At 39.6% G+C, this 24606-nt stretch overlaps 1 protein-coding gene across 2 annotated transcripts in view; it reads left to right on the forward strand.

Moving 5' to 3' along the window:
- Positions 1-24361, forward strand: part of Sel1l (SEL1L adaptor subunit of ERAD E3 ubiquitin ligase) — a 46381-nt gene extending 22020 nt beyond the window's left edge. For both annotated transcript variants that reach the window (XM_042692452.1, XM_042692453.1), the window contains 13 exons: positions 1442-1523; positions 1833-1987; positions 3733-3789; positions 5059-5127; positions 6940-7017; positions 8044-8106; positions 10114-10201; positions 10833-10981; positions 11951-12116; positions 12565-12639; positions 13287-13459; positions 16218-16346; positions 20178-24361. In XM_042692452.1, the coding sequence (XP_042548386.1) occupies positions 1442-1523; positions 1833-1987; positions 3733-3789; positions 5059-5127; positions 6940-7017; positions 8044-8106; positions 10114-10201; positions 10833-10981; positions 11951-12116; positions 12565-12639; positions 13287-13459; positions 16218-16346; positions 20178-20387 (1494 nt within the window). In that variant the 3' untranslated portion in view covers positions 20388-24361. The remainder of the gene's footprint in view (positions 1-1441; positions 1524-1832; positions 1988-3732; positions 3790-5058; positions 5128-6939; positions 7018-8043; positions 8107-10113; positions 10202-10832; positions 10982-11950; positions 12117-12564; positions 12640-13286; positions 13460-16217; positions 16347-20177) is intronic.
- Positions 24362-24606: the final 245 nt, after the last annotated feature.

The following is a 24606-nucleotide window of genomic DNA, read 5'->3' on the forward strand; positions in this document are numbered from 1 at the left end:
TTCCTCCACATGATTTTTCTGCCAGGATGCTTAATCTGCCTCTCACTTAGGGTAAGTCACATGACCTCTGACACATGGCACTATATTTCAAGTGATTGTAAGGTGATTTTAAGTTCATTGTGGCAGGAATATAAGAGATAGACTGAGTTGACATGAGAGGAAAAGTAGAGAAACCAGTCCAAAATCAGATCTATAGGCTTGGTCAGTGATGGGTCTGAGACTTAACAAAAAAGGAAAATCCAGTCCTTCCTACCTAGCCAACCAGGTAGACGTGATGATTTTAACCACACATATTTTTTTTTTAATGAACTTAAATATCATTAAGATTCAGAAGATAAATAACATATATGAGCTTCCTTCAACAAGATTTTGATATAGAAAGGGAAATAAAAGGAGATCCATTATAGTACTGTACATTGTGAAAAATATCAAAGAACATGGATTGGAAGGGAGCAGTATTTAAGGAGGTATTTCTTAGGAAAGAAGCAAATAAGGTTTTTCAGGGAGTAGTGGTTTTTAAATGGAAGAAGCAACCGGAGAAATACGTGCAGAGTACAGCAACAAGAGACATTCACAGGAAAATCTAAGCTCTGTGGTATAGAATGCCCAGCGGTTGACAGGCAGGACAAATGGGATATCAAGCAAAGAGGGCTTGAGTCATGCCAACGAGCGTGGAGTTGGTCTGAAGCAGTTGAAAAATGGAAGGAAGTTTTGGAAATATCTCTTACTCATGTTCATCTCTTTCATTTGTTGGTTTACTCTGTTACATTCCTCAAATTACTAACTAAAAATTCCTTTCAGGTCAATTTTTATAAAACACGAAACGGGTTTTTGTATAGGAAGTGTATATTAAACATTTTCATAATTCTTTTCAAAATTAGTTACCAAACTTCTTAAAGAATACCTATAGATTTAGAATATTAAGTGTGCATGTTATTAAATCATTACACCTTGAGGATTGCTAGAGTTTATAAAGTTATGTACAGACTGACTCCTAAGAGTTCTACTTTGGTAGACTTATGGTCTTCATAGTTAGCAATCTTCCTACTTTTTCTGAAGTTACTGCTGTTGTTTCTGGGCCTACTTCCAGTAGTCTCCTTTAACCCCTTTTGTTAACTTATTATTCCTTTACTGGCTTGAAAGATCACTCCTTCTTTTGAAGACTAAAATAAGATTAAAGTTGGTCTGTGTGAGACCCTAAGTAATTTGCTTTTATGCGAAAAGTACATACTATTATTTCTGGGTCTTAGATATTGTCTAATTGTTGAAGTTACTAAAGATGACCTCAGAACTTAAAGCTGGAGATAAAAGAGATGCTAGTTTATTTGGATCAGAGCACAGCAGAATTGCATTCTGAGTATATTTTAGCTTCATTTGTTCTAAGAAACACTGTCACTAAAACCTATGAAACTGGCATTTCTCACCTGAATGTGTCTTACAGGGTTACCGGTACTGGGCTGGCATCGGAGTCCTCCAGAGTTGTGAATCAGCACTGACCCATTATCGTCTTGTTGCCAATCATGGTAGCTATTTTTTTTCCCATTTCACTTCCCAGAAAGCAAAATGGAATTAACTTTAAATACATCATGTGGATTCATCCTTAAGCTAGATGATTAGTTTTGTTTGGTTGGACTCTACTTCTTAAATATTTTGTGGAAAATTGTGAATTATGTATTATATAATAGTTTACTATTTGTGATCGATAGACTACTGTAGAAAAAGTAGCATTAACGTGTGTTAGTCAAAAAAACTTGGCATCTAGAATGATACTTCTTTCTATGAGACAGTCCTCTGACTCAACTCTGCATTGTTGTTTTGCCCTCATATTTTAGTTGCTAGTGATATATCACTAACGGGAGGCTCAGTAGTACAGAGAATACGGCTGCCTGATGAAGTGGAAAACCCAGGAATGAACAGTGGAATGCTAGAAGAAGATTTGATTCAGTATTACCAGTTCCTAGCTGAGAAAGGTGACGTACAAGCACAGGTATGTGCTTAATCATCTCAGGGAATATCTTCCTGCATTGATTATTTTAATCTGGGGAAGGGATACATATATCTCTTAAGTAACGTATATATTGTTCTGAGCAATTATTAGCTCACCTTAGGAGCACTAAGGAAAAAAAAAAATACCAAGAGTCCCTGAGTTTATCTGGGATGGGACCTAGGTCTTGATAGTTCCTTAAAAGTTGGCCAGATGGCTCACCCACATACCACAGTTGGAAGTTACTACATGTATGGGGCACCACTGACACTTGAAAGCTTTTGGAACTCTTAGAATCTCAGGTGCTCTCAAAGCAGCTATCTATACTGCTCATGGTTCTTTTGTTCATCTTAGTTTGTAATCTCTTCAAAGTTGCAAAAAGGTTTGTTTAATGTGAATGGATAATGTTGGCCAAAGTACTCTACACACACAAGCACTTGTAGGCTTCATGGCTTATTTTTAATGATAGTAAGATGGAAAGAACTATACCATCTATTTTCTGTTAGGTCCCCAGTTGTTTCTGATTTAAGATATAGAAATGAATAGTAGAAGCCAGGTACTGGTGGCTCACACCTGTGATCTTAGCTACTTAGAAGGCTACGATCTGAAGATAAAGTTTCAAAGCTAGCCTGAACATAATAGTCCATGAGATGGTTTCTAGCTGACTAGCAAAAATGTTGAACTGGAGGTATAGTTCAAGTGGTAGAGTACCAGCTAGGAACCAAAAAGCCAAGGAAGAGCATGAAAAGGAAAAGAAACGATTATCAGTTGAGCCATTCCTCTCCCCACACTCCAAGTTCCTTAGATAATTTTCTTTGTTGCCTGAGAAGTATCTTTAGTATTTCCCTTAAAGCAGAAAATCCGTTTATTTCAGCCTTATTTCAGAAGGTATTTTGTAGTTTAAAGCATATTCTTTTTTTTTTTTTTTTGGTAGATGGTGGGGCTTTCACTCCAGGCCTGGGCACTGTCCCTAAGCTCTTTTTTTTGGTTGGTCATGGGTCTTGAACTCTGGGCCTAGGGACTGTCCCTGAGCTCTTCAGCTCAAGGTGAGTACTCTACCACTTGAGCCACAGCACCACTTCCGGTTTTCTGGTGCTTAACTGGAGATAAGAGTCTCTCAGACATTCCTGCCCTGGCTGGCTTTGAACTACAATCCTTAGATCTCAGCCTCCTGATTAGTTAGGATTACAGGCATGAGGAGCTGGGAAGGTAGCTCAGTGGTAGAGTGCTTGTCTTGCATGCATGTGGCGCTGTGGCTCAAATGGCAGAGTGCTCGCCTTGAGCTGAAGAGTTGAGGGACAGTGCCCAGGCCCAGAGTTCAGACCCCACAACCAGCAAAAAAAAAAAAAAAAAGGTATTACAGGCGTGAGTTACTGGTGCCCTGCTTCCCCAAGCTCTTGTACTTAAGGCCACCACTCTACCACTTTGAGCCACAGCACCACTTCCAATTTTCTAGTGGCTAATTGGAGATAAGAGTTCCATAGACTTTCGAACCACAATCCTCAGATCTCAGCTTCCTGAGTAGCTAGGATTTACAGGCATGAGCCACCAACATCCAGCTTAACATACCTTTTTATTACATACAAATTTTATGCAAATAAAATAGAATAGTATCTTTAGGACTTAGGACTAAATTTCTAGTCTTCGTATCATAACCTTTTTATGACCAACTAGTTACTTACTAGTCTGGTTTTAATTATATGTCACATGCCACCATTTGCTTTTACTTTATTTTTGTTGATTTTCAGGTTGGCCTGGGACAACTGCATCTACATGGAGGTCGTGGAGTTGAACAAAACCATCAGGTAATGATCCTGTTGTAGGCTTTCCTGATGTTATAGCATGAAATGTGTTTTTTTTAATAGTCAGTGCTAATAGTAATCTTATGGCACTTAAACCCTTATCACACCTGAGTAGTTTTAAGTAAAATCAAGAGGAAATTGTATCCCAGAATAGGCTATTTTCCTTTTATTTTGTGTGTTTTTTATTTTTGAGGGATCAAATCTTGGAGTCTTTATTATAATCACTAGCAGTCTGCAGGCAGCCCTTTGTAACAAAGGCCTGCAGTTTGCAAATACATTAATACAGAATTGGGATGCCATGGTGACCAGAGACGAACAGGAGACAGGAGTCAGGACACAGGATGGGAACACGGAGACACATGTGCCAGGGTGTCTATTTTCCTTTCAAAGATTTGCCTTTTACAGATTTTTTTTTTTCCTCCCAACTATCAGTAGTAAAGTACACAGAAAAATCTGATCCTAGCTCATATTGCCTGTAAATAATACAAGTCTTCTTAGCTCTGACGTTTAGGGAACACAGGAATTTCTTGGTGAATATAAGCATGAGATAAATAATACCTGACATGCCTGACAGACAAAATAAACAGGAATATTCAGATTTCTATTTGAAATTCAGATAACTAGGCATTTTAGTTTTTAAAACCACTATAAGGGCTGGGAAGGTGGCTCAGTGGTAGAGCACTTGCCTTGCATGCATGAGGCCCTGGGTTCGATTCCTCAGCACCACATAAGCAAAAAGATAAAAGCTGGAGGTGCGCTGTGGCTCAAGTGGTAGAGCGCTAGCCTTGAGCTGAAGAGCTGAGGGACAGCGCCCAGGCCCAGAGTTCAGGCCCCACAACCGGACCCAAAAATAAATAAATAAATAGTAAAAAAGTCTAGAAGTATGACTCTAGTATCTTCCTTAACAAACACATATCCCTGAGTTCAAACACCAATATTGCCATTAAAAAAGTAACACAGGGCTGGGAAGGTGGCTCAGTGGTAGAGCGCTTGCCTTGCATGCATGAGGCCCTGAGTTTGATTCAGCACCACATAAGCAGAAAAAGCCCGAAGTGGTGCTGTGGCTCAAGTGATAGAGCACTAGCCTTGAGCTGAAGAGCTGAGGGACAGTGGCCAGGACCAGAGTTCAGGCCCTGCGGCCAACAAAAACAAACAAACAAACAAAAAATATGAACTATAATACAACAAAACTTTCAATGTCCTTGAAATAAGTATTTTAGCTGAAAGAAGTTCTGTTAAAAATGAATTCTTTTTCATATATTTGTTTCACAGAGAGCCTTTGACTACTTCAATTTAGCAGCTAATGCTGGCAATTCACATGCTATGGCCTTCTTGGGAAAGGTACTGTACACCTGTGAATGTTTGCATAGTGAGCATATGTTGTATTCACAAGCTATAATTTGCAAACATAAATTGGGAGTAAAATCTACTGTATAGGTATTATAACCCTGCTTAAGAGAAATGCTATTCTGAAGCATTTTCTTGGACAAACGTAACAGCACTTGTTCCAGTATCTTAATCCTTTGTTGAAATTAGCTAATGCTTCTGTGCTCCTACTTTGTGAGTATTGCATGCAGTAGTGAGGAATGACACTCTGTGATGTAGTGTCTTGTTAAAACAACTCTGTTTTTTCTTGAAGAAAAGAAGTTGGTTGAAATGTATCTACAGATTTCTTAAAGGTCTTAAATATAACAGCTCTGATCCACCTGTAAGTGCAGTTCTTTTCTCATGGAAGAAAATATTTTCATCTAAAGATTTAATAGCTCTCATTGTGGAAGAATCTCAAAACTTTCTCTTTCACTACTTTAAAAACTGATGCAGTGGAAACTCATGGTATCTTCATGTGTAACTAAGTGCCAAAGTAAGAAAGTTCAGAATGAAACATATTACAAACATTTTTACAGATGAAAATCTCATCAGTATTTAGCAAATGATCACAACTAGCTAATTGGAACCTGGTAACCTAAATTAAACATTATAACTATATAAAATGTATTCCCAGGGCTGAGAAGGGGCTTAGTGGTAGAGTGCTTGCCTAGCATACTTTTGAAGCCCTAGGTTCGATTCCTCAGTACCACATAAACAGAAAAAGCCAGAAGTGGCACTGTGGCTCAAGTGACAGAGTGCTAGGCTTGAGCAAAAGAAGCTCAGGGACAGCACCCAGGCCCTGAGTTCCAGCCCCAGGACTGGCGAAAAAGGAAATACAATGACATTCCCTCACTTATGTCAGCATACTTGAAAACTTCTTGAGCCATGGGCCAGTGGCTCACACCTGTAATCCTAGCTACTCAGGGGGCTGAGATCTTAGGATAATGGTTCGAAGCCAACCCAGGCAAAAAAGTCTCTGAGTCTCTTATCTCCAATAAATTACTCAAAAAAAAGCTAGAAGTAGTGCTGTGGCTCAAAGTGGTAGAGTGCTAGCTTTGAACATAAAGAGGCTCAGAGACAGCACCCAGTTCCTGAGTTAAAGTCTCAGAACCAGCAAAAAACAAACAAAAAAGTTTTTCACTGCAGCTCTTTTGACTTTTTCCCTAAATTACTAATTAACTCTGTCTCTATCACAACTCTGCTTATTATTTCTTTAATATGTACATGGATAAAAAAAATAATAGCATTAGCATTCTCTTTTCCTTGCTTCTTGCCCCTTTGTCATATTTCATGCATGCTGCTCCAACTGTTTGGTGTTTTGAACCTTATAGTTGTCTTGACTTGAAGCTCACTATTTCCTTTATCTTGAGGAAGCCATGGTGGAAGAAAAAGTGTAATATGCATCTGTCAACCCTGTCCTTGTCCCTGTTTAGTCAGCCACCCCTCTGATGCCAAATGAGTTGTCACCCATTTGGCTGCCCAGGGATAGTAGGAAGATGATTCATTTAGAACTGGAAATTTCTTCTTTTGAGATAAATCTGTGAACTGACATTCACTTTTACAAATAGATCATAAATTTAATACAACATCAAACACATAAAAATATTTTAAATTTTTGCCTCTTACGAGTTTGCTTTTACTTCTAAAATGTCTTGCGGACTATTGTAGCCTGGTAGATGGATTTCATGAAACTTAATAAAACCCCAAATGAGATGAAACTGACTGAAGAGCCGTGTAATTAGCAAGAGGGTTACAGCTTTCAATGAAGTGGGATCTCTTTTCCAGATGTATTCGGAAGGAAGTGATATTGTTCCTCAGAGTAATGAGACAGCTCTTCACTACTTTAAGAAAGCTGCTGACATGGTAAGACTTCATGACTCAATTACTGACATGTGAGCCACAATGCTGATACTTAAACAGTAAATGTATTGTGTTAGAGGATTAATTACAACTAACCTATGCCATAAATTATCAAAAGTATGTCTGTAACTATGGTTCCTGCAAATGTGTTGCTTAGACAAAGGTTTCCCAATATAAAGCAATTCCTTTTTGAGGAACTAGATTGTTGAATACTAACTGTATTTAAATGTATTTGAAACCAGGGAAATATTGTTTTTTAGCTACAAAACGTAATAGTTATATAATCTACCTTATTTGTACTGCAGTTGTAAAAAGCTTACATAATCTAGTTCTTTCAGTAATCCTAATAACACAATTTAGGCTTTCTTAGGCCTAGAAAATCTGCCTATGGATACCTATGCCCCACTGTGTGTACTTAACCTCTTTGCCAACTACTGTATTACTATACTTTCAAATGCACTTGAGTGCTTCCCAGAGGAATTCTGTGGCACTTTTTTTAAGATGTCTTCTATCCTTCTAGGTTGGGCGAATTCTAGATTTTTCTCTTTTGAGTTTCAAGACATTGATTACCTTTGATCCATGATGCTCTGCTAAGTCTTAAGTATGTCTTTGCACCTGATAACAGTCTGCTGTTAGCACATGACTGTTGACTCTACCCCATGATGTATTCATTCTCTATTGGGGCAGGGGTTGCCAAGTAAACGCTACCAAAAAAGTATAACTTGCTTTTAATTTTCATGCAATACATTAGCCATGTTTTGTATCACAAATTTGTGGTACAGACAAAGTAAGTCACCAAAATTAGTCCTTAAGTGCATTTACTCTTTGCTCTTGAAAACAAAGTAGTAACAGTTCCCAAATGTCTAAAAGTCAGATTGTTTAGGCTAAGGAGGAGGAAGTTTTGTTTTGAATGAAAACTATTAAGATATGTTTTGAATATGCTTGCAAATGATTTCTTTCACAGTCATTTATTCTCGCCTTTTTGTAGTGGAATCCTTTTTACTCTTGTCTGATTTCTCTGGTTCACAGGGCAACCCAGTTGGACAGAGTGGGCTAGGAATGGCCTACCTCTACGGGAGAGGAGTTCAAGTTGTAAGTGTGCAGTCTAGCATTCTGACTTTTTGTAAGCAGTCAGTTGATGAGGGATGAAATTTCTCCTTAACCAGTTTCCAGTCAGCCCAGGTGAGGCTGTTCCATTGTAACCAAAGTTGAGCTTTCTCCTGTGGCCTCTGAGTTACCTTGTACGCCACAACCCCGTCTCAGCTGTCATCTTAAAACAGCTCCGGCTCTGCCACCTTCTGAAGGGGTGACACTGTTTTTCATTCTTCCGTGTTTGCGCTCTACCCTCCTTTATTGTTCCCATTTTTCAATGTTTAAAAAGCTCCCTTGCCTTATTATTTACTTACGTATTTATATTTCTTGGCAATACTAAGGTGTGAACTCAGGGCCTTGCTCTTGGGACACACCTCTGGCCTTCTTGACTTTAGGTTATAGAACCTCACTTTTTGCCCAAGCAAAAACCTATACCTCCCACATAGCTGGGATCACAGGAGTGAAGTACCATGCTCAAGTTATTTGTGGAGATGTCAAATCGTGATCCTCTTGATCTCTACCACACAACCCGGCCTACTCTTGCCTACTTCTTTACTCAAGCCTAACAAAATGCTCCAGTCTCCCATTTAGACGAAAAGCTTTCTATCCTGCCCTTTATTCCTTTGAACTACCACCTGTCTTATCTATAGCTCTTCAGTTTAAAGCCAAGTCTGAGCAGGCTTTCCCAAGCCACTGCTTGCTATTCATTCTTCTTGGTGGTCAGCCTTCTGCCTCATGCAATTATACTGTCTTTGACCAGATCACCAGGGCTCCCATATGTCAGTCCAGCTGATGTTTTCTGGTTCTACTTCGTTTGAATCTCTCTTCCTTGGGTTCTGTGACTGCAAGCTATCTTTATTTTCTTTGGACACTGGATCTTATTCTCTGCTACCTCCTGTGGAGATATATCCCTGATTCATGATGCTGGTTTGTAGGATCTCTTCGAGCAAGAAGTTCTTTTTATTTGGGCATGAAATTAAGAGCTAGATTGAAAAGTTTAATCTATAGTTATCCTCTAACACAAAAGACATTAATTTGGCCTCCTTTGATTCCTTCTAGTCATTTTAAGATACTAAAGTTCAGAGTCATATTTATTTTAATTTTAACCTTTCTCTGGGGATACACATGACATTTAAAATCTAGTAACCATGATATCTGATAAAGTACACAAAGAAGAAACAGATAAGGAAAGATTCATTTGCCCTTTTTTTTTTTTTTTTTTGGTCATGGGGCCTGAACTCTGGGCCTGGATGCTGACCTTCAGCTCAAGGCTAGCACTCTACCACTTGAGACACAGCGCCACTTCTGGCTTTTTCTGTTTATGTGGTTCTGAGGAATCGAACCCAGGGCCTTATTGCGTGCAAGGCAAGCACTCTCCCACTGAGCCACCTTCCCAGTCCATCATTTGCGTTTGCCTTTTTGTTGGTGGTGGTGGTAGTCATGAGGCTTGAACTCAGCACTTGGGTGCTCTCCCTAAGCTCTTTGGCTCAAGGCTAGCACTCTGCCACCTTGAGCAACAGTGCCACTTGGGTTTTTGAGTGCTTAATTGAAGATAAGAATCTCACAGGGATGTTCTGTCCAGGCTGGCTTTGAACCATGATCCTCAGATCTCAGCCTCCTAAATAATTAGGATTATAGGTTTGAGCCAATAGTGCCTGGCTCATTTTCCTTTCTTAATATTAGAAAAAGAAAATTTTAAAAAGGTTAGTAAAAAGAACAATTATTTCAGATCTGGTAGTCTAGTAGTATTTATGCTTTCTGAGAATGAACATACAGATTTTTACACAAAAACTCAGTATTTGTTTTTCTTCAAAATCTTACATACTAATCCTGACCTGAAGTGCATTAACAGATATGTATTTCATAAATAAAAAGTCCAGGGAGTCCTTTTAATGACTTATCAGGAATATTTTATGTATGTTTTGTTCATTCTTTTAATGAATGAATCTCCTGACTTTATATCTCAGCCTTTTGAGCTTTTATATAATTTTGACATGTTTTTTACAGAACTATGATCTGGCACTAAAGTATTTTCAGAAAGCTGCTGAACAAGGCTGGGTGGATGGGCAGCTACAGCTTGGTTCCATGTACTATAGTAAGTAACCATGTAATCATCATGTAATTAATGATAGATACAGGAAGATCTGTTTTCCACTAGGTGGCACTATGATGTGAAAACGGGAACTATCCAGTTCTGCCTGATGAATGTGCTTCTAATTTCAGTTATTTGTGCATTATTTATTTATTTATGGTCGGTCGTGGGGCTTGAACTCTGGGCCTGAGTGCTGTCCCTCAGCTCTTCAGCTCAAGTTCTACCACTTGAGCTACAGCACCAATTCCGGTTTTTTGGTGGTTTATTAGAGATAAGAGTTTCACAGACTTTTCTTGCCCGGGCTGGCTTTGAACCACAATCCTCAGATCTCAGCCTCCTGAGTAGCTAGGATTACAGGCATGAGCCACCAGCACCCAGCTTGCAGTTTATTTTTCATTATAAACTACGTAGTTCTATGTTAATACGTTATCTTTATCAAATTCACATAATTCACTAAGTAAGACTTTCATTAGAACTTTATTCCTTATATAGATGGCTTCTCTAAGCCAGCTGTAAGACATTGATCAAGACACATTGTATTCCTAATGTGCTTTTTTGAATGACAACTCCTTCATACAACTATTTGAAGCTAATAAAACTTTAAAAATAATAATATGATTTTGTTTTCTTATAGATGGCATTGGAGTCAAGAGAGATTATAAACAAGCCCTGAAGTATTTTAATTTAGCCTCTCAAGGAGGGCACATCCTGGCTTTCTATAATCTAGCGCAGATGCATGCCAGTGGGACGGGGGTCATGAGATCCTGTCACACTGCAGTGGAGGTAAGGCCTCTCCCACCTACTTAGTCAGGAAATGGGTTTGCCCGCCCTTTTCATTTTGGTTTTCTTTACATGCTGTCCTCTCCTCTACAGCAGAAAAAGGCTGAGCTTACTGGAATTAGTATAGTGAGGAAAGATTCTGGGAGTCTGTGTTTATTTTGTCTTTCCCTATTCAAATCAGTAGAAGAACACCTGTTGGTGTCTGCTGAGACAAGACCTGATTCATAGCATTAAAAAAAAGAAAATGTGGGCTTAGTGGTAGAGTGTTTGGCTACCATGCATGAAGCCCTGGGTTTGATTCCTCAGTACCACATACACAAAAAAACCAGAAGTGGTGCTGTGGCTCAAGTGGTAAAGAAGCCCACAAACAGTGCCCAGGCCCTGAATTCAAGCCCCAGGACTGGCAAAAGGCAGGAAGGAAGGCTGGCCATATATTTCAATTGGAAACTTTCCTCTTTGGCTGTCCTCATTAAAATTGAAAAGATTTATTTTAGCACCAACCTTCAGAGGGTGAAATCCCATTGCAGAGGGTATGGTGTCCCAAAGCAGTTCATATCACAGTACACAGGACACAGTACAGAAAAAAGAGAGGAGCCCATGACAAGACAAGAGCCTCCAAAGATGCACTCATAGCAACCTACTTCCTCTGACTAGGACCCACCTCCTAAAATATCCACAGCCCCTTAAAACAGTGCCCCTGGCTGGTGACCACATGTAAAACACATGAGCCTGTGGGGACATTGTATATTCAAACCATAGTAGTTGGGTAATAGGACTGGTACTGGAGCTTCAACTCAGGGCCTTGTGTTCACTTGGCTTGCTTATGGCTGGTGCTGTACCACTTGAGCCACATCTCTAACCAACTTTTTCAGAGCAAACAAAAGGCAAGCTGCTAGAGATTCATAGGGCAAACCTAATAACCACCAAGATTTTAGCCAAGATGCAACAGTTTTTTTGTTTTTCTCTTTGCAGTTGTTTAAGAATGTATGTGAACGAGGCCGTTGGTCTGAGAGGCTTATGACTGCCTATAACAGCTACAAAGACGGTGACTATAATTCTGCAGTGACACAGTACCTCCTGCTGGCTGAACAAGGCTATGAAGTGGCCCAGAGCAATGCAGCCTTTATTCTCGACCAGAGTAAGGCTCATTTAGTCCTGCCATAGTTTATTTACTTCTGCATTCAATAAATACATTTCTCAAAATAGATTAAATACAAAACAATCATTTTCCAACACCAGATCTGAAGAAGTGTTCAGTGATTAGTTTCATTAGTTCTGTGGATAAAACACATTTCAGGAAATGGCACCATCCTAAATCCAATGTTTGAATTCAGTACTTTTTTTCTAGTACCTATTTAATTTCAGTACTTGTTTCTCTGGGGAGCTTTACAATTGTTCATGATTGCCAATCAATCAACCCAGGATATTGTAGTTTGCTAGGCAAGCACTCTTCCACTAAGCTACATCTCCAGCCCCTCAGTGCTTGTTTAATATTAGTGTTAGGCTCCACATATCCACCTTAACCCTGAAAGTCTAATGCCTCTCCTTAAATGTCCAGTTTGTTTTTGTTTTTGTTTTTTTTATAGGAGAAGCAACCATTGTAGGTGAAAATGAAACTTACCCCAGAGCTTTGTTACACTGGAACAGGGCTGCTTCACAAGGTGAGTGTTAATCGGGGATAAGAGCCTCACCCAGGAAACTCTTTATATTAATTTTTATCTCTGATGAACGTTAAATTGTTATCATTTATCTTAAAATTGATCAAAGATATTAACTATTGTTTAACTTGTATCGTGATCAGTATTGACTCTCAAAGTGGTAGTTTTCATACCCAGGTTTCTCCATTGCATTCCAAAGTCTTTACAAGGACAAGTGATTATACTGTGGTTCACTGTTTCTAGTTAAAAAGCCAGCTTACTGTATAAAATGAGAACTGAATGGAGCATGTAATAGAGTCCTGAAACCTAAAAAGACTTAGATTTCCAAGCCGCTTTTTGTGGTAAATATTTCTTTCACATACATATTCCTCTCAATGTTGTGTGTCTAGCTCTTCTCCAGATCTAACTAAGGAACTGATATTTAAGCTGTAAATAACATTATAAAATGGAACATGGTTGTTTTTACTTGCTGAATGATACAAAACATTCTGCAAAGGAGATGTGTCTCATTTAAACTTTTACCAACTTTATAAAGTTTGTGTGCTACAAATTTGTATTCTATAAGCATGTTAATGGAGGAAAAATGGCTGTTTGGTCTGTTTTAAGCACACTTTATTTATTGGCAATTTTGCATTTAACTTTTGCTGAAGGCTATACTGTGGCTCGAATTAAACTTGGAGACTACCATTTCTATGGATTTGGCACCGATGTAGATTATGAGACCGCATTTATTCATTATCGTCTTGCTTCTGAGCAACAACACAGCGCACAAGCTATGTTTAATCTGGGATATATGCATGAGAAAGGTCTAGGCATTAAGCAGGTGAGTTGGGATTTAAAGCAGATGTTTTAATAATATGGTTGGGGGAAATGCCTGTATGTATAGGAAAAATGGACTTTCTTTAGAATTTCAGCAATTTGAAGCCAATAAGATGTATAATAGTGATTTCTAACTTCAAAAAACTCTCCTTCTATCCCTCATGTTCCATCATATATGCGATATTGATATCCACATTATTCCATTAAGAATATTAAGCTAAAGACATTAATAAGTCAAATACTGCGTTATCTCTGTTATAGCTCATTATTTAAGAAAGTATCCATCTTTAGCCAAATTCTGATATTTCTAAATCATTTTTATTCTAAATCATTTTTTTTTTTTTTTTTTTGGTTGGCTGTGGGGCTTGAACTCTGGGCCTGGGCGCTGTCCCTCAGCTCTTCAGCTCAAGGAGAGCGCTCTACCACTTGAGCTATAGCGCCACTTCCGGTTTTCTGGTGGTTTATTGGAGATAGGAGTCTCACGGTCTCTCCTGCCCGGGCTGGCTTTGAACCGCGATCCTCAGATCTCAGCCTCCTGAGTAGCTAGGATTACAGGCATGAGCCACCAGCACCCGGCTTCTAAATCATTTTTAAATGAAAGATATTTTCTTTTTTTTTTTTTTCTTTTGCCAGTCCTGGGGCTTGAACTCAGGGCCTGGGCACTGTCCATCAGCTTCTTTTGCTCAAGACTAGAACTCTGCCACTTGAGCCACAGAGCCACGTCCAGCTTTTTCTGTTTATGAGGTACTAAGGAATTGAACCCAGGGCTTCATGCATGCTAGGCAAGCACTCTACCACTAAGCCACATTCCCAGCCCTATGTTTGTTTCTTGCGTTATTACTCTAGCTAGGAATTCCAGTACTATGTTGAAGAGGAAAAGAGATAGACAAGGTATTTAATTGAAAATTTTATCTTCTCTTTTTCTCCTAAAATTTATGTTTTAGCCACTGCTGCCAAGTATTACCATGTATATAAATTACATACATTAGTATATGGTGGTTTTTTGTTTTTGTTTTTTGTCAGTTGTGGGACTTGAACTCAGTGCCTGGGCGCTCTCCCTAGGCCTCTTTGTGTTCAAGGCTAGCGCTCTACCATTGAGCCACAGGGACACTTCTGGTTTTTTCGAGTGGTTAATTGGAGATAAGAGTCTTACAGGGACTTTTCTGCCAGACTGGCTTCAACCGTGATCCTCAGATCTCAGCTTCCTGAGTAGCTAGGATTACAGATGTGAGTCACTCGCGCCTGACATAGTTTTTTAATATACAGAATAAATACACTTATAACATATTTGCAGTATTGGGGTTTGAACTTAGGGTCTTGTACTTGCTCAGTGAGGTTAGTTTTCATTCTGTTAAAAGAAAACAAAACAACTGGAAACCAAGACTGGCAAGATCACTAGTGCCAATCACTTTGTTAGGCTTTAGAAATGTACAGAAAGGCCGGTCGCCGGTGGCTCATGCCTGTAATCTTAGCACTCAGGAGGCTGAGATCTGAGGATCATGGATCAAAGCCAGCCCCGGCAGGAAAGTCCATGAGATGCTTATCTCCAATTAACCACCAGAAAACCGGAAGTGGTACTGTGGCTTAAGTAGTAGAACTGTAGCCTTGAGCTGAAGAGCCCAGGGACAGCGCCCAGGCCCAGAGTTCAAGTCCCACAACCTACCCAAAAAAAAAAAAAAAGAAATGTATAGAAAATCTTTACAAGGTTTGTTTAGTCACAAGGACACTTTGTTGACCTAATGTGCTCTCAGGGATTGAGAGAAAGTCGTTTGTTTGTTTTTTTAATATTTTTTTGTGAGAATACCGTACAGAGGAGTTACAATTACATGGGCAAGATAATGAGTACATTTCTTTTTTGAGGGGGGGTCCGGTCGTGGGGCCTGAACTCTGGGCCTGGGCACTGTCCCTCAGCTCTTCAGCTCAAGGCTAGTGCTCTACCACTTGAGCCACAGCGCCACTTCCGGCTTTTTTCTTTTTGCTTATGTGGTGCTGAGGAATGGAACGCAGGGCGTCAGGCATGCAAGGCAAGCGCTCTACCACTGAGCCACCTTCCCAGCCCGCGAGTACATTTCTTATCAAGCATTGTTGCCTCCTTGTTGTTTCCCCTTCCCATCCTGTTTCATTTTTTAATATACATTTTATTTTTGTAAAGTATGTATAAACTTTTATTTTTTAAGATTAGGATAATATCAAGAACATCACTACAATTAAACACTTACATGTAGTTGTATCAAAACTCTGGAGCTGCAGACTCACTACATTCAGCCTTGGCAAGATCTCTATCATGTGACATACTTAGTTAAATCTTTCCATTACCAGTCCAGTCAGTCCAAGACTTGTTTCGTGTCCTGTATGTACAGCAGTTTCTCTACTTTGCAAAAGGAAATACTCCTCACCTACCCTGCTCCTTCCTCTAGTCTCAGCAATGCAAAAACCTTAGGAGTCACCACAGAAAGACACCCTGAAGCACTAGTTTTAAGAAGGAAAAATTAAGCTTGGAATTTGGAATTCACCCTTGAAAGTCTCTTGTTACGGGTAGATGCGTGGCTGTATCCAGGACATCTGCACAGCAAGTACGGAACTGCACGTGAAAATGACCTGAGTTTTCTAGTTTTCTTAGATATCCAAGTTAAAGCAAGGAAAAGTCACCTTAAAATGAAAACTTGAAAAGTAAAGCAGATTTCTCCTCATGTATAAACTGAAAAAGTATTTTTATCTACATTGGCAAGAAATGAATTTTTCTTTGTTTATCTGTATTGTAGGATATTCACCTTGCAAAACGCTTTTATGACATGGCAGCGGAAGCCAGCCCAGACGCACAAGTTCCTGTCTTCCTAGCTCTGTGCAAATTGGGCATTGTCTATTTCTTGCAGTATATACGGGAAACAAATGTAAGTGGTCTGTGCCTCTTTTGTAATGAAAATATAATTCAAATGCCTTCCTAGGCCTAGACATTTGTATTTTAAAACTGAGGGACACAGGAAGGAATATCTGATGAGGTCTCTTCCCTTCTTCCACTTAGGGAAAAGTGAATTATAGCCATTTGAAACAGCTCCATTCAGCAAACATTAAATCAGATGAAAGTCTGGCCAGAACTAGCACCTTAAAAAAGCAAAAAAGAAAGGAAGAACCTGAGAACCTGCCCAGGCCATTGCCCTGAGTTCTTCTGATAATGAAGCATAAGTTAAAAATGCCACCAGAATTTTCTTCCTTAAAAATAACCTTGAGTATGGGGCTGGGAAGGTGGCTTAGTGATAGAGTGCTTGCCTTGCATGCATGAGGCCCTGGGTTCGATTCCTCAGCACCACATGGTATAAGCAAAAAAAAAAAAGCCAGAAGTGGCACTGTGGCTTAAGTGGTAGAGCTCTAGCCTTGAGCTGAAGAGCTGAGGGCCAGCGCCCCGGACCAGAGTTCAGTTCCTGCCCACCCCCACCACCCCACCCCCAAAGAAATAGCCAGAGTTAAGTAGATAAGCTACTAGTAAAACCTGGATAAGAGATGAATTACCCAACCCCTTTAAAACTGCCAACTCTTGTTCATAAGACGTGTGCACTTAGGGGGTTTGGGATTCTGTCAGTTCTGCATTTGTTCCCAGTACCCACAGTCCCTGTAATGAATTAACTAGTGCAGCATTTCACACTGGAATCCCCTGCAGTGCTCAAAGCCCTGGTTAAAAACAATGGTCCTGCTAGGCACCGGTGGCTCACGCCTGTAATATTAACTACTCAGGCAGCTGAGATCTGAGAATCGCAGTTCAAAGCCAGCCCAGGCAGGAAAATCCATGAGACTCTTATCTCCAGTAAACCACTAGAAAACTGGAAGTGGCACTGTGGCTCAAGTGGCAGAGCACTCGCCTTGAGCTGAAGAGTGCAGGGACAGCGCCCAAGCCCAGAGTTCAAGCCCCACGACCAACAACAACAAAAAAAAATGGTCCCTTCATTTCACCTCCATAAAGATCATAAAAGGATGACATTTCACACTTTAGCATTAGATTCAGAGTCAGCTTTCCCTCATATATGGCAGATATAAACGTAGTCCCTGCTGCTCCAGTACCCAGAGACTGGCTTCTCCCTTGGTCACCTTTGCCCCTGCTCCCCAGGCCCAGGCATGTTGGAATGTGTTTTCCCAGTTGCTTTCATTTGTATAATGTCAGTTGCTCTAATTCCTTGCTGGCATGAGCCAGGGTGCGCTCTACTCTCTGCCAGTTGGAACAATCTCATTCCTTTAATTAAATAGCTAATAGTGTGGTAGGCTCTCTGATTTTCTCTCAGGATTGCTTTGGACTCTGGTCTCTGAACACTGATTGTGGTCTAGGATATGACGTTGCCATACACCATACTAAATATATCTTTGCAGTTCTTATAAGGAAATACAAAAAAGGTAATAAGGTATTCATAATACTAACGTAGTCCAGCTCTTTTAAAAAGTATAATATTGTCTTTTTATTTTTTTTATTGTCGGTCAAGGGGCTTGAACTCTGGGCCTGGGCTCTGACCCTCAGCTCTTCAGCTCAAGGCTAGCACTCTACCACTTGAGCCACAATGCCACTTCCAGTTTTCTGAGTGGTTTATTGGAGTTAAGAGTCTCACGGCCTTTCCTGCCTGGTCTGGCTTTGAACCACAATCCTCAGATCTCATTCTCCTGAGTAGCTAGGATGACGGGCGTGAGCCACCAGCACCCAGCAGTATTGTCTTTTTTTTGGGGGGGGGGGGGAGGGGGGGGATCCGGTCGTGGGGCCTGAACTCTGGGCCTGGGCACTGTCCCTCAGCTCTTCAGCTCAAGGCTAGCGCTCTACCACTTGAGCCAGAGCGCCACTTCCGGCTTTTTTCTTTTTACTTATGTGGTGCTGAGGAATCGAACCCAGGGCCTCAGGCATGCAAGGCAAGTGCTCTACCACTGAGCCACCTTCCCAGCCCTGTCATTTATTTTTTTAAGTCAAATAGTTCAGCAAAATAAAACACCAAGAAGCTAATACTCAAAAGGAGTAGGGTGATGGGATCATGGGGAAAAGAGTAGACAAATGAAGAGGAAGAAAAGAGAGAGAATGCAGACAAGAGTCCAAGGTCTGTCCTATAAAATTAAGAAGAATGAGGGAAGAGGTGAGTTGGGAGGGATAGGTAAGAATGTGGAAAGAGCCAGGTGCCAGTGGCTCATGTCTGTAATCCTAGCTACTCAAGAGGCTGAGATCTGAGGATCAAGGTTCAAAGCCAACCTGGGCAGGAAAGTCCATGAGACTCTTATCTCCATTTAACTACCAGAAAACCGTAAGTGGCACTGTGGCTCAAGTGGTAGAGCGCTTGCCTTAAACTGAAATGCTGAGGGACAGTGCCCAGGCCTAGAATTCAAGCCCCACGACCAACAATAACAAAAAAAAAAAAAAAAACAACTTTGAAAGGGATGACATTGATCAGTATATATTAATTCATAACTGCTTTGTTAACTGGCATTTCCTTTATACAACTACTTAAAGATTTTTTTATAAAAAAGAAAAGAAAGTCAAACAGAGCCTACACCTATTATCCTAACATTTAGGAGGCTAACATCTAAGGATTACAGTTTGAAGCCAGTCCCCCAGTCTGTGAGGCTCTTATTTCCAGGTAGACACCACAGAAGCTAGAAATGGAGCTGTGTCAAGTATTAGAGTCCTAGCTGTGAGGACAAAACCTCAAGGACAGCACCCAGTACCTAAGTTCAAGCCCCAGGACCAGCACAGGAAAAAAAAGCCTTAACAGTAAAAAAACACCTACTCAGATACACACACACACACACACGCACACACACACACAAGAACAGTATGTTTTAGTAATTTTTGTCCAGAAAAATTTAGAATCTATACCTACAAATATATGAGTGCCTCTAAGTATTTTAAATAAAGGACTAAATCATCCCATATTTGCTCATTTAGGGGTAAAAGTCAGAAAATATCAGGAATAACTTCTCATAAATGATAAGATCTCATAGACTAAGAACATAATTCAAATTCTAAATAAAAATTCATATGTTATAGCATTTTAGCTAAAACCTAACTGAAAAGCGGTGTTATTCAGCTTTCAAGCATTTAAATGCCTTCAGTCTTTACTTAGATGAGAGAAGCAGGGACCGAGCCTGGCTGTCTTGCAGAATAGATCTTTTGAGCTTTTTCAGGCAGGTTACAGGAGTGGCAGGATTCTGATTTTTTTCCCCTTGTTTCTTTTATTGTCCCAGTATTTTGTGTTAAAAATGGTTGAAAATTGGTACACCAACTTACTGATGAAAAGAATCTTAGAAAGCTGTACCTCAGGCAGGAATTGGTAGCTCATGCCTTTGAACCTAGCTACTCAGGAAGCTGAGATCTTGCGGATTGAGGTTTGAAGCCACCCTGGGCCCAAAAGCAAGAAGTAGAACTGTGGTATAGGTATTAGCTCTAGTGCTCTTTATCACTTTATCTGTGACAAAGCTTAGGAACTGCCCAGGAACTGAGTTCAAGCCCTGGTACAGCATGATAGATAGATAGATAGATAGATAGATAATAGTGTCTCAATTCCTGATTCATGTTATTGTGAGCTTCAGTTGAAGGCTATTATATCCTAAAACACACACACACACACATATAAAACAGATTTCAAACAATTCCAAAAAGCAATCTCTTTGAAGTCTTTATTTGTCTCTGACTTGTGATATAACTTACATAGTTCGTTGCCTAACATTGGAGTGATAATTTGTTTTTCACTATTTCCATGAAGATTCGAGATATGTTCACCCAACTGGATATGGACCAGCTTTTGGGACCTGAATGGGACCTTTACCTCATGACCATCATTGCACTGCTGTTGGGAACAGTCATAGCTTACAGGCAAAGGCAGCACCAAGACATGCCTATGCCCAGGCCCCCCGGGCCACGGCCAGCTCCACCCCAACAGGAGGGGCCACCAGAGCAGCAACCACCACAGTAACAGCCACCGGTGCAGCCTTGATTGGTGACTGAGAACCTTGTTTGCTGAGAACACTTGCATTTGATTCAGGACTTTGGATGGTGGCCACCTCCTGGGAGATGCCCAGGAAGCATTGAATTCCTAAAGCTGCTTAGAATCTGATGCCTTTATTTTCAGGGATAAGTTAACTCTTACCTAACCTAGGTTGAATGTTTGTTTCAGTGCCATAAGGAATAACAACTCTTGATGGCTTTCTTCTTTCTTCCCTTACCCCTCGTCCACTTGGAAACATGTGAGATACTCAAAGAGATGTCTCCTGCATCTACTATCTTTCTTGAGTCCTTTGATCATCTTCTTAGTGTCCATGAGTCCTTATATCAGCCATCTTTAAGGTCTTGTATCAACACTAAAAAGTGATCAACTTGGGAAAAACTCAGCTGCAAATTTCACCTTAAACATGTCTAAAAATCAAAAGTAGATCTTACCTGTTAAATTATAACTACAACAAAAACGATCTCCAAAGTGTTCTGGAACTACAATAACAAGACATCCAAATGCAAGTACACATATTCAGCATTGTTTTTATTTTAGTTTTAAAAGGGAAGGTTGAGTGTTGTTATTATTGGAAATTGTCACACTTCCTACCATACTTATCTCCTTCAGAGACTTCAGGCTTTTTAAAGTTCTAGGAGAACTTTATTTCTTTGTAATAGAATATAAGTAAAACTTGGTGAACTGATTCCTTGTGCTAACATGTCAATTTGCCCCACATACCAGTGTGATTTGCTTGTTTATTTTGAATATACAGGGCTTTGATCCAGAAGCCAGAGGACGGACTAAAAAGGGAAAAATTGAAAAGCAATATTGGAAGACTTTAGATACGGGGTACCAAGATCATAGACTCACTTTCCCAAAAATTGGAGCATTTGTTCCCTGGTTTTATTTTACTTTGCATTTCTTACTGCATAAAGACCAACTCACCCTCCCTGAATTCTTCAAACATGTAAGACTCTTGCCAGCTAATGGCAGACACTACCATGATAATAATGAAACTCAAAAATGAAGATGGATTCATTTCAGTGAGTGACAAGAGCCAAGTCCTGTTAGTAATATTCTGCATGCTCAGACAGCTTTTAATTTCTCACTGTTTCATATTAACAGAAAAATCAAACACATGCTTAGCATTAATATTAGGAAACTCAAGGCTATCAGAGTTGAGAATTACCTCTTTAAATTAAATAGATGAGGTGGGAACTTCTCAACAAGAAAGAGCATTGAGAACTTCAAATGAAAGAATTAAAACTTAAATTTGTATTTCTTTTTATTCTCAAATGGGTGGTGTTCACCAGCCTTTATCTAGTCTGAGATGCATTAGTAAATGAGCCGACATCAGCTTGTTTGTATTATTCTTTCTGCAGTTTTCCATAATCCCTAAACCTGCCAGAAAACTTGAAGAGTTTATTATTTGTAGCGTCAAAATGCTTTGGTTTTGAAATTGGGATTGTATTTAGAACTAGATCTAACTAATCTACAATGAACATGAAGGCTTTAAATGTGAAGTTGTATACTTTTTTGTGTATTTATAGCAGAGTATTATGGGAAACCTGGTAGGCAACTTTCCTACCAGATGTTTGCCTCCAGATTTGAAGAGGGGATCGTGGAGAGGACCATGCCATATCTGTGAGAGGTAGGAAATGTTACCCTCGGAAGCGCCAGGCTGCGTTGAGCAGCTCTTGTAAATAGTAAGGCTTGCTTGGTCTCTGACACTTCCATTGTTGAGTGTAGATGCCTTCATCACTGCCTGTGCTCTTCATCAGAATGAATTGAACACAGGGCAGCAGCCACACTCATTTGGAAGGAACTTTATCCATATATTTATTTAGAAGTTCAAGGAGTGGTGTGCATCTGTATAATCCCAGCTATTTGGAAGGCTGAGTTGGAAGGATCATTTCAGCCTGAGTTCAAAACCAGCCTCGCAAGCAACATAATTAAACACATGTCAATAAATAAATAAAAAATAGTTGAAAACCCCTCCAAGATGACTACCCACTTCTGTTTGTTTCCTTTTTCCTCCTTCACCTGCCTAATATCTCCTTGGGCAGCATTTTTATATCAAGAAAACATTTCCTAAAATATTGTGCTACTGTGGCTGGATGTTCTTCATGAGTCACATACTCCTGTTAGTTTCCTCCTCGCTATGTAGTTTCTATTAACACTGCAAATATCCTTTCCGTGGCTTATCTCTACCTCCTGTTTTACTCTGGGCCATTTGCTATGAGAAACTTGAATGGTCTGTTTCAGATAACTCCGGTTTTATAGTTTCTTTCAAATGCTGTCTCAAAATACTTTGCTCTCTTTTTTGTTCATAGGTCATGTTACCTAAGCCAATAGGAATTGGGTTTGGCATTTCTCCTAAAAATTATGCACAGTACTTAACCTAATCAAATGGCATCCATTTGAATAAAGTGGCAATAATTAAAGCTAGTTAATGTCAGTGACATTAAACTGACTCCGAGATTCAGGAGTTTTAATGTTAGAATTTAGACTCGCTAGACAGAGCGTGGCTTCATTTCTTCATGGTAGCTTGTCTTTCCTGAGAGTTATCGTAGTCTGTCTTTCAGCCTATGAAGGTAATGACAGTCATACTTAATTCAGCTTTGGTACTCTTGTGGGTTGAAACTTTCAGAATCTTGAGACCACCCATTTTGCTTCTGCAATGGTGGCACTTTGGAAGTTTTTACTTCTGTGTTTGAAAATTTTGTTTTCCAGGTGAGGCTTATCTTAATTTTAGTAACTAGCTGACTTACTAGTTGGCACAGATGGAAGAGCAAATCAAAAGCTGCTATTTCCTCAAATTCATAATTGAACACTTAATTTGGATTCACTTTTGAATCACTAAGGTTATTCTTGAGAAATTGTTATCCTGCTACATAGAAGGTTAAATCTAGGTTTTACTACTAAACCCTTCGTCTCTGCAACATCAGGAAGCCTTAAACTTCCGCAGTACTCTGCTGATGATCTTATGGTCTTAGCATTTGATATTTTGTATGGAGGATTTTGTTTGCTTCTTCTGTTTTTCTCCCTCTGTTCCTCCTATTTGTTCTTCAGACCAAGGTTTTGGAAGTATGCATGTAGGCCTCTAAACAAAAACCACAGTTGTTCATGTGCATAGCCTGTGTACCAATGTCTGATCTGCAACCCTTCCTTTAACGAGGTTTGGACTAAGATTTGATGTGACCATCACAACATGCTTCATTCAGCTCATCAGCCCTTTCCCAACCAGGAGAGCAGAGCTGTGTTGGCTCCAGTGACAACTGGTACTTGATTTGGATCTATCATAGATTACACAATAGTATGTCTAAAAGTATGCAAGAAATAATCAGCAAAAGAAAACTTACAACTTAATGCAAATGTTAGTCATTGCTCAGTCCCGAGAGAAAATGTATTTCTGAATGCTGTATTGTCTGAAGCACTACCTGGCTTTTAATTGTTTACATGTGTAGGATTCATTGAAAAGAAGCCAAATTTCTCCATCCACTATATTTTCAGAAAATTGTAAATGACCCCAAGTAACAGTTTGTATCTAAATGTGACTATTTATACAAGTGAAGGTCTGAGTTTGTTTCAATGGAAGTGAGGAACTTGTGGTCCTATGCAGGGAGCCATCTTATATGTATCTATTGGATTGACACACAGGCTGATGCTGTTTCCCTTTGGATTTAAAAAAAAAATTATTTAAAATGTTGATATGATCCATTCATAACCACTATAAATATTTAGGAGAGGAAGTTTGAAAAGACCATCAGTTAACGTTGTGAAGGAATACCATAGTAGACCCTTTTGTAAATTAATTTGTATTTAATGAAATGCACTATAAAGGCTGGCAAAATGTAATATAATTGTGTAAACAAACAAATCTTGTGAATAGAAAGATGTACAGATTTGTTTTGTACTGTATCTTGAAACTTGTGAAATAAAGATCCCTCCTCTGGTGATGCTGTCTCCTGTAGTACACCATGGCCGAGCACATTGCTGTCAGACTTCTTCCATTCTGTCAAACATTCAGGTTAAAGGCAAAAGCTCCTGGAGAACATTCATTTGGAGCAATTTGAATTCATTCACCTTTAACTCCTAAAATTCAGATGTCCCATAAGCTGAATGTTGCCCTAAAGATAACATGACTTTGCCAAGAGATGTTAACCATTTGTGAAAATTCTGATATGCTTGACCTGGCTCAGTC

The sequence above is a fragment of the Dipodomys spectabilis genome, unplaced genomic scaffold (genome assembly GCF_019054845.1).
Source record: "Dipodomys spectabilis isolate Male_0828 unplaced genomic scaffold, ASM1905484v1 ptg000157l, whole genome shotgun sequence".
Classification (NCBI taxonomy): domain Eukaryota; kingdom Metazoa; phylum Chordata; class Mammalia; order Rodentia; family Heteromyidae; genus Dipodomys; species Dipodomys spectabilis.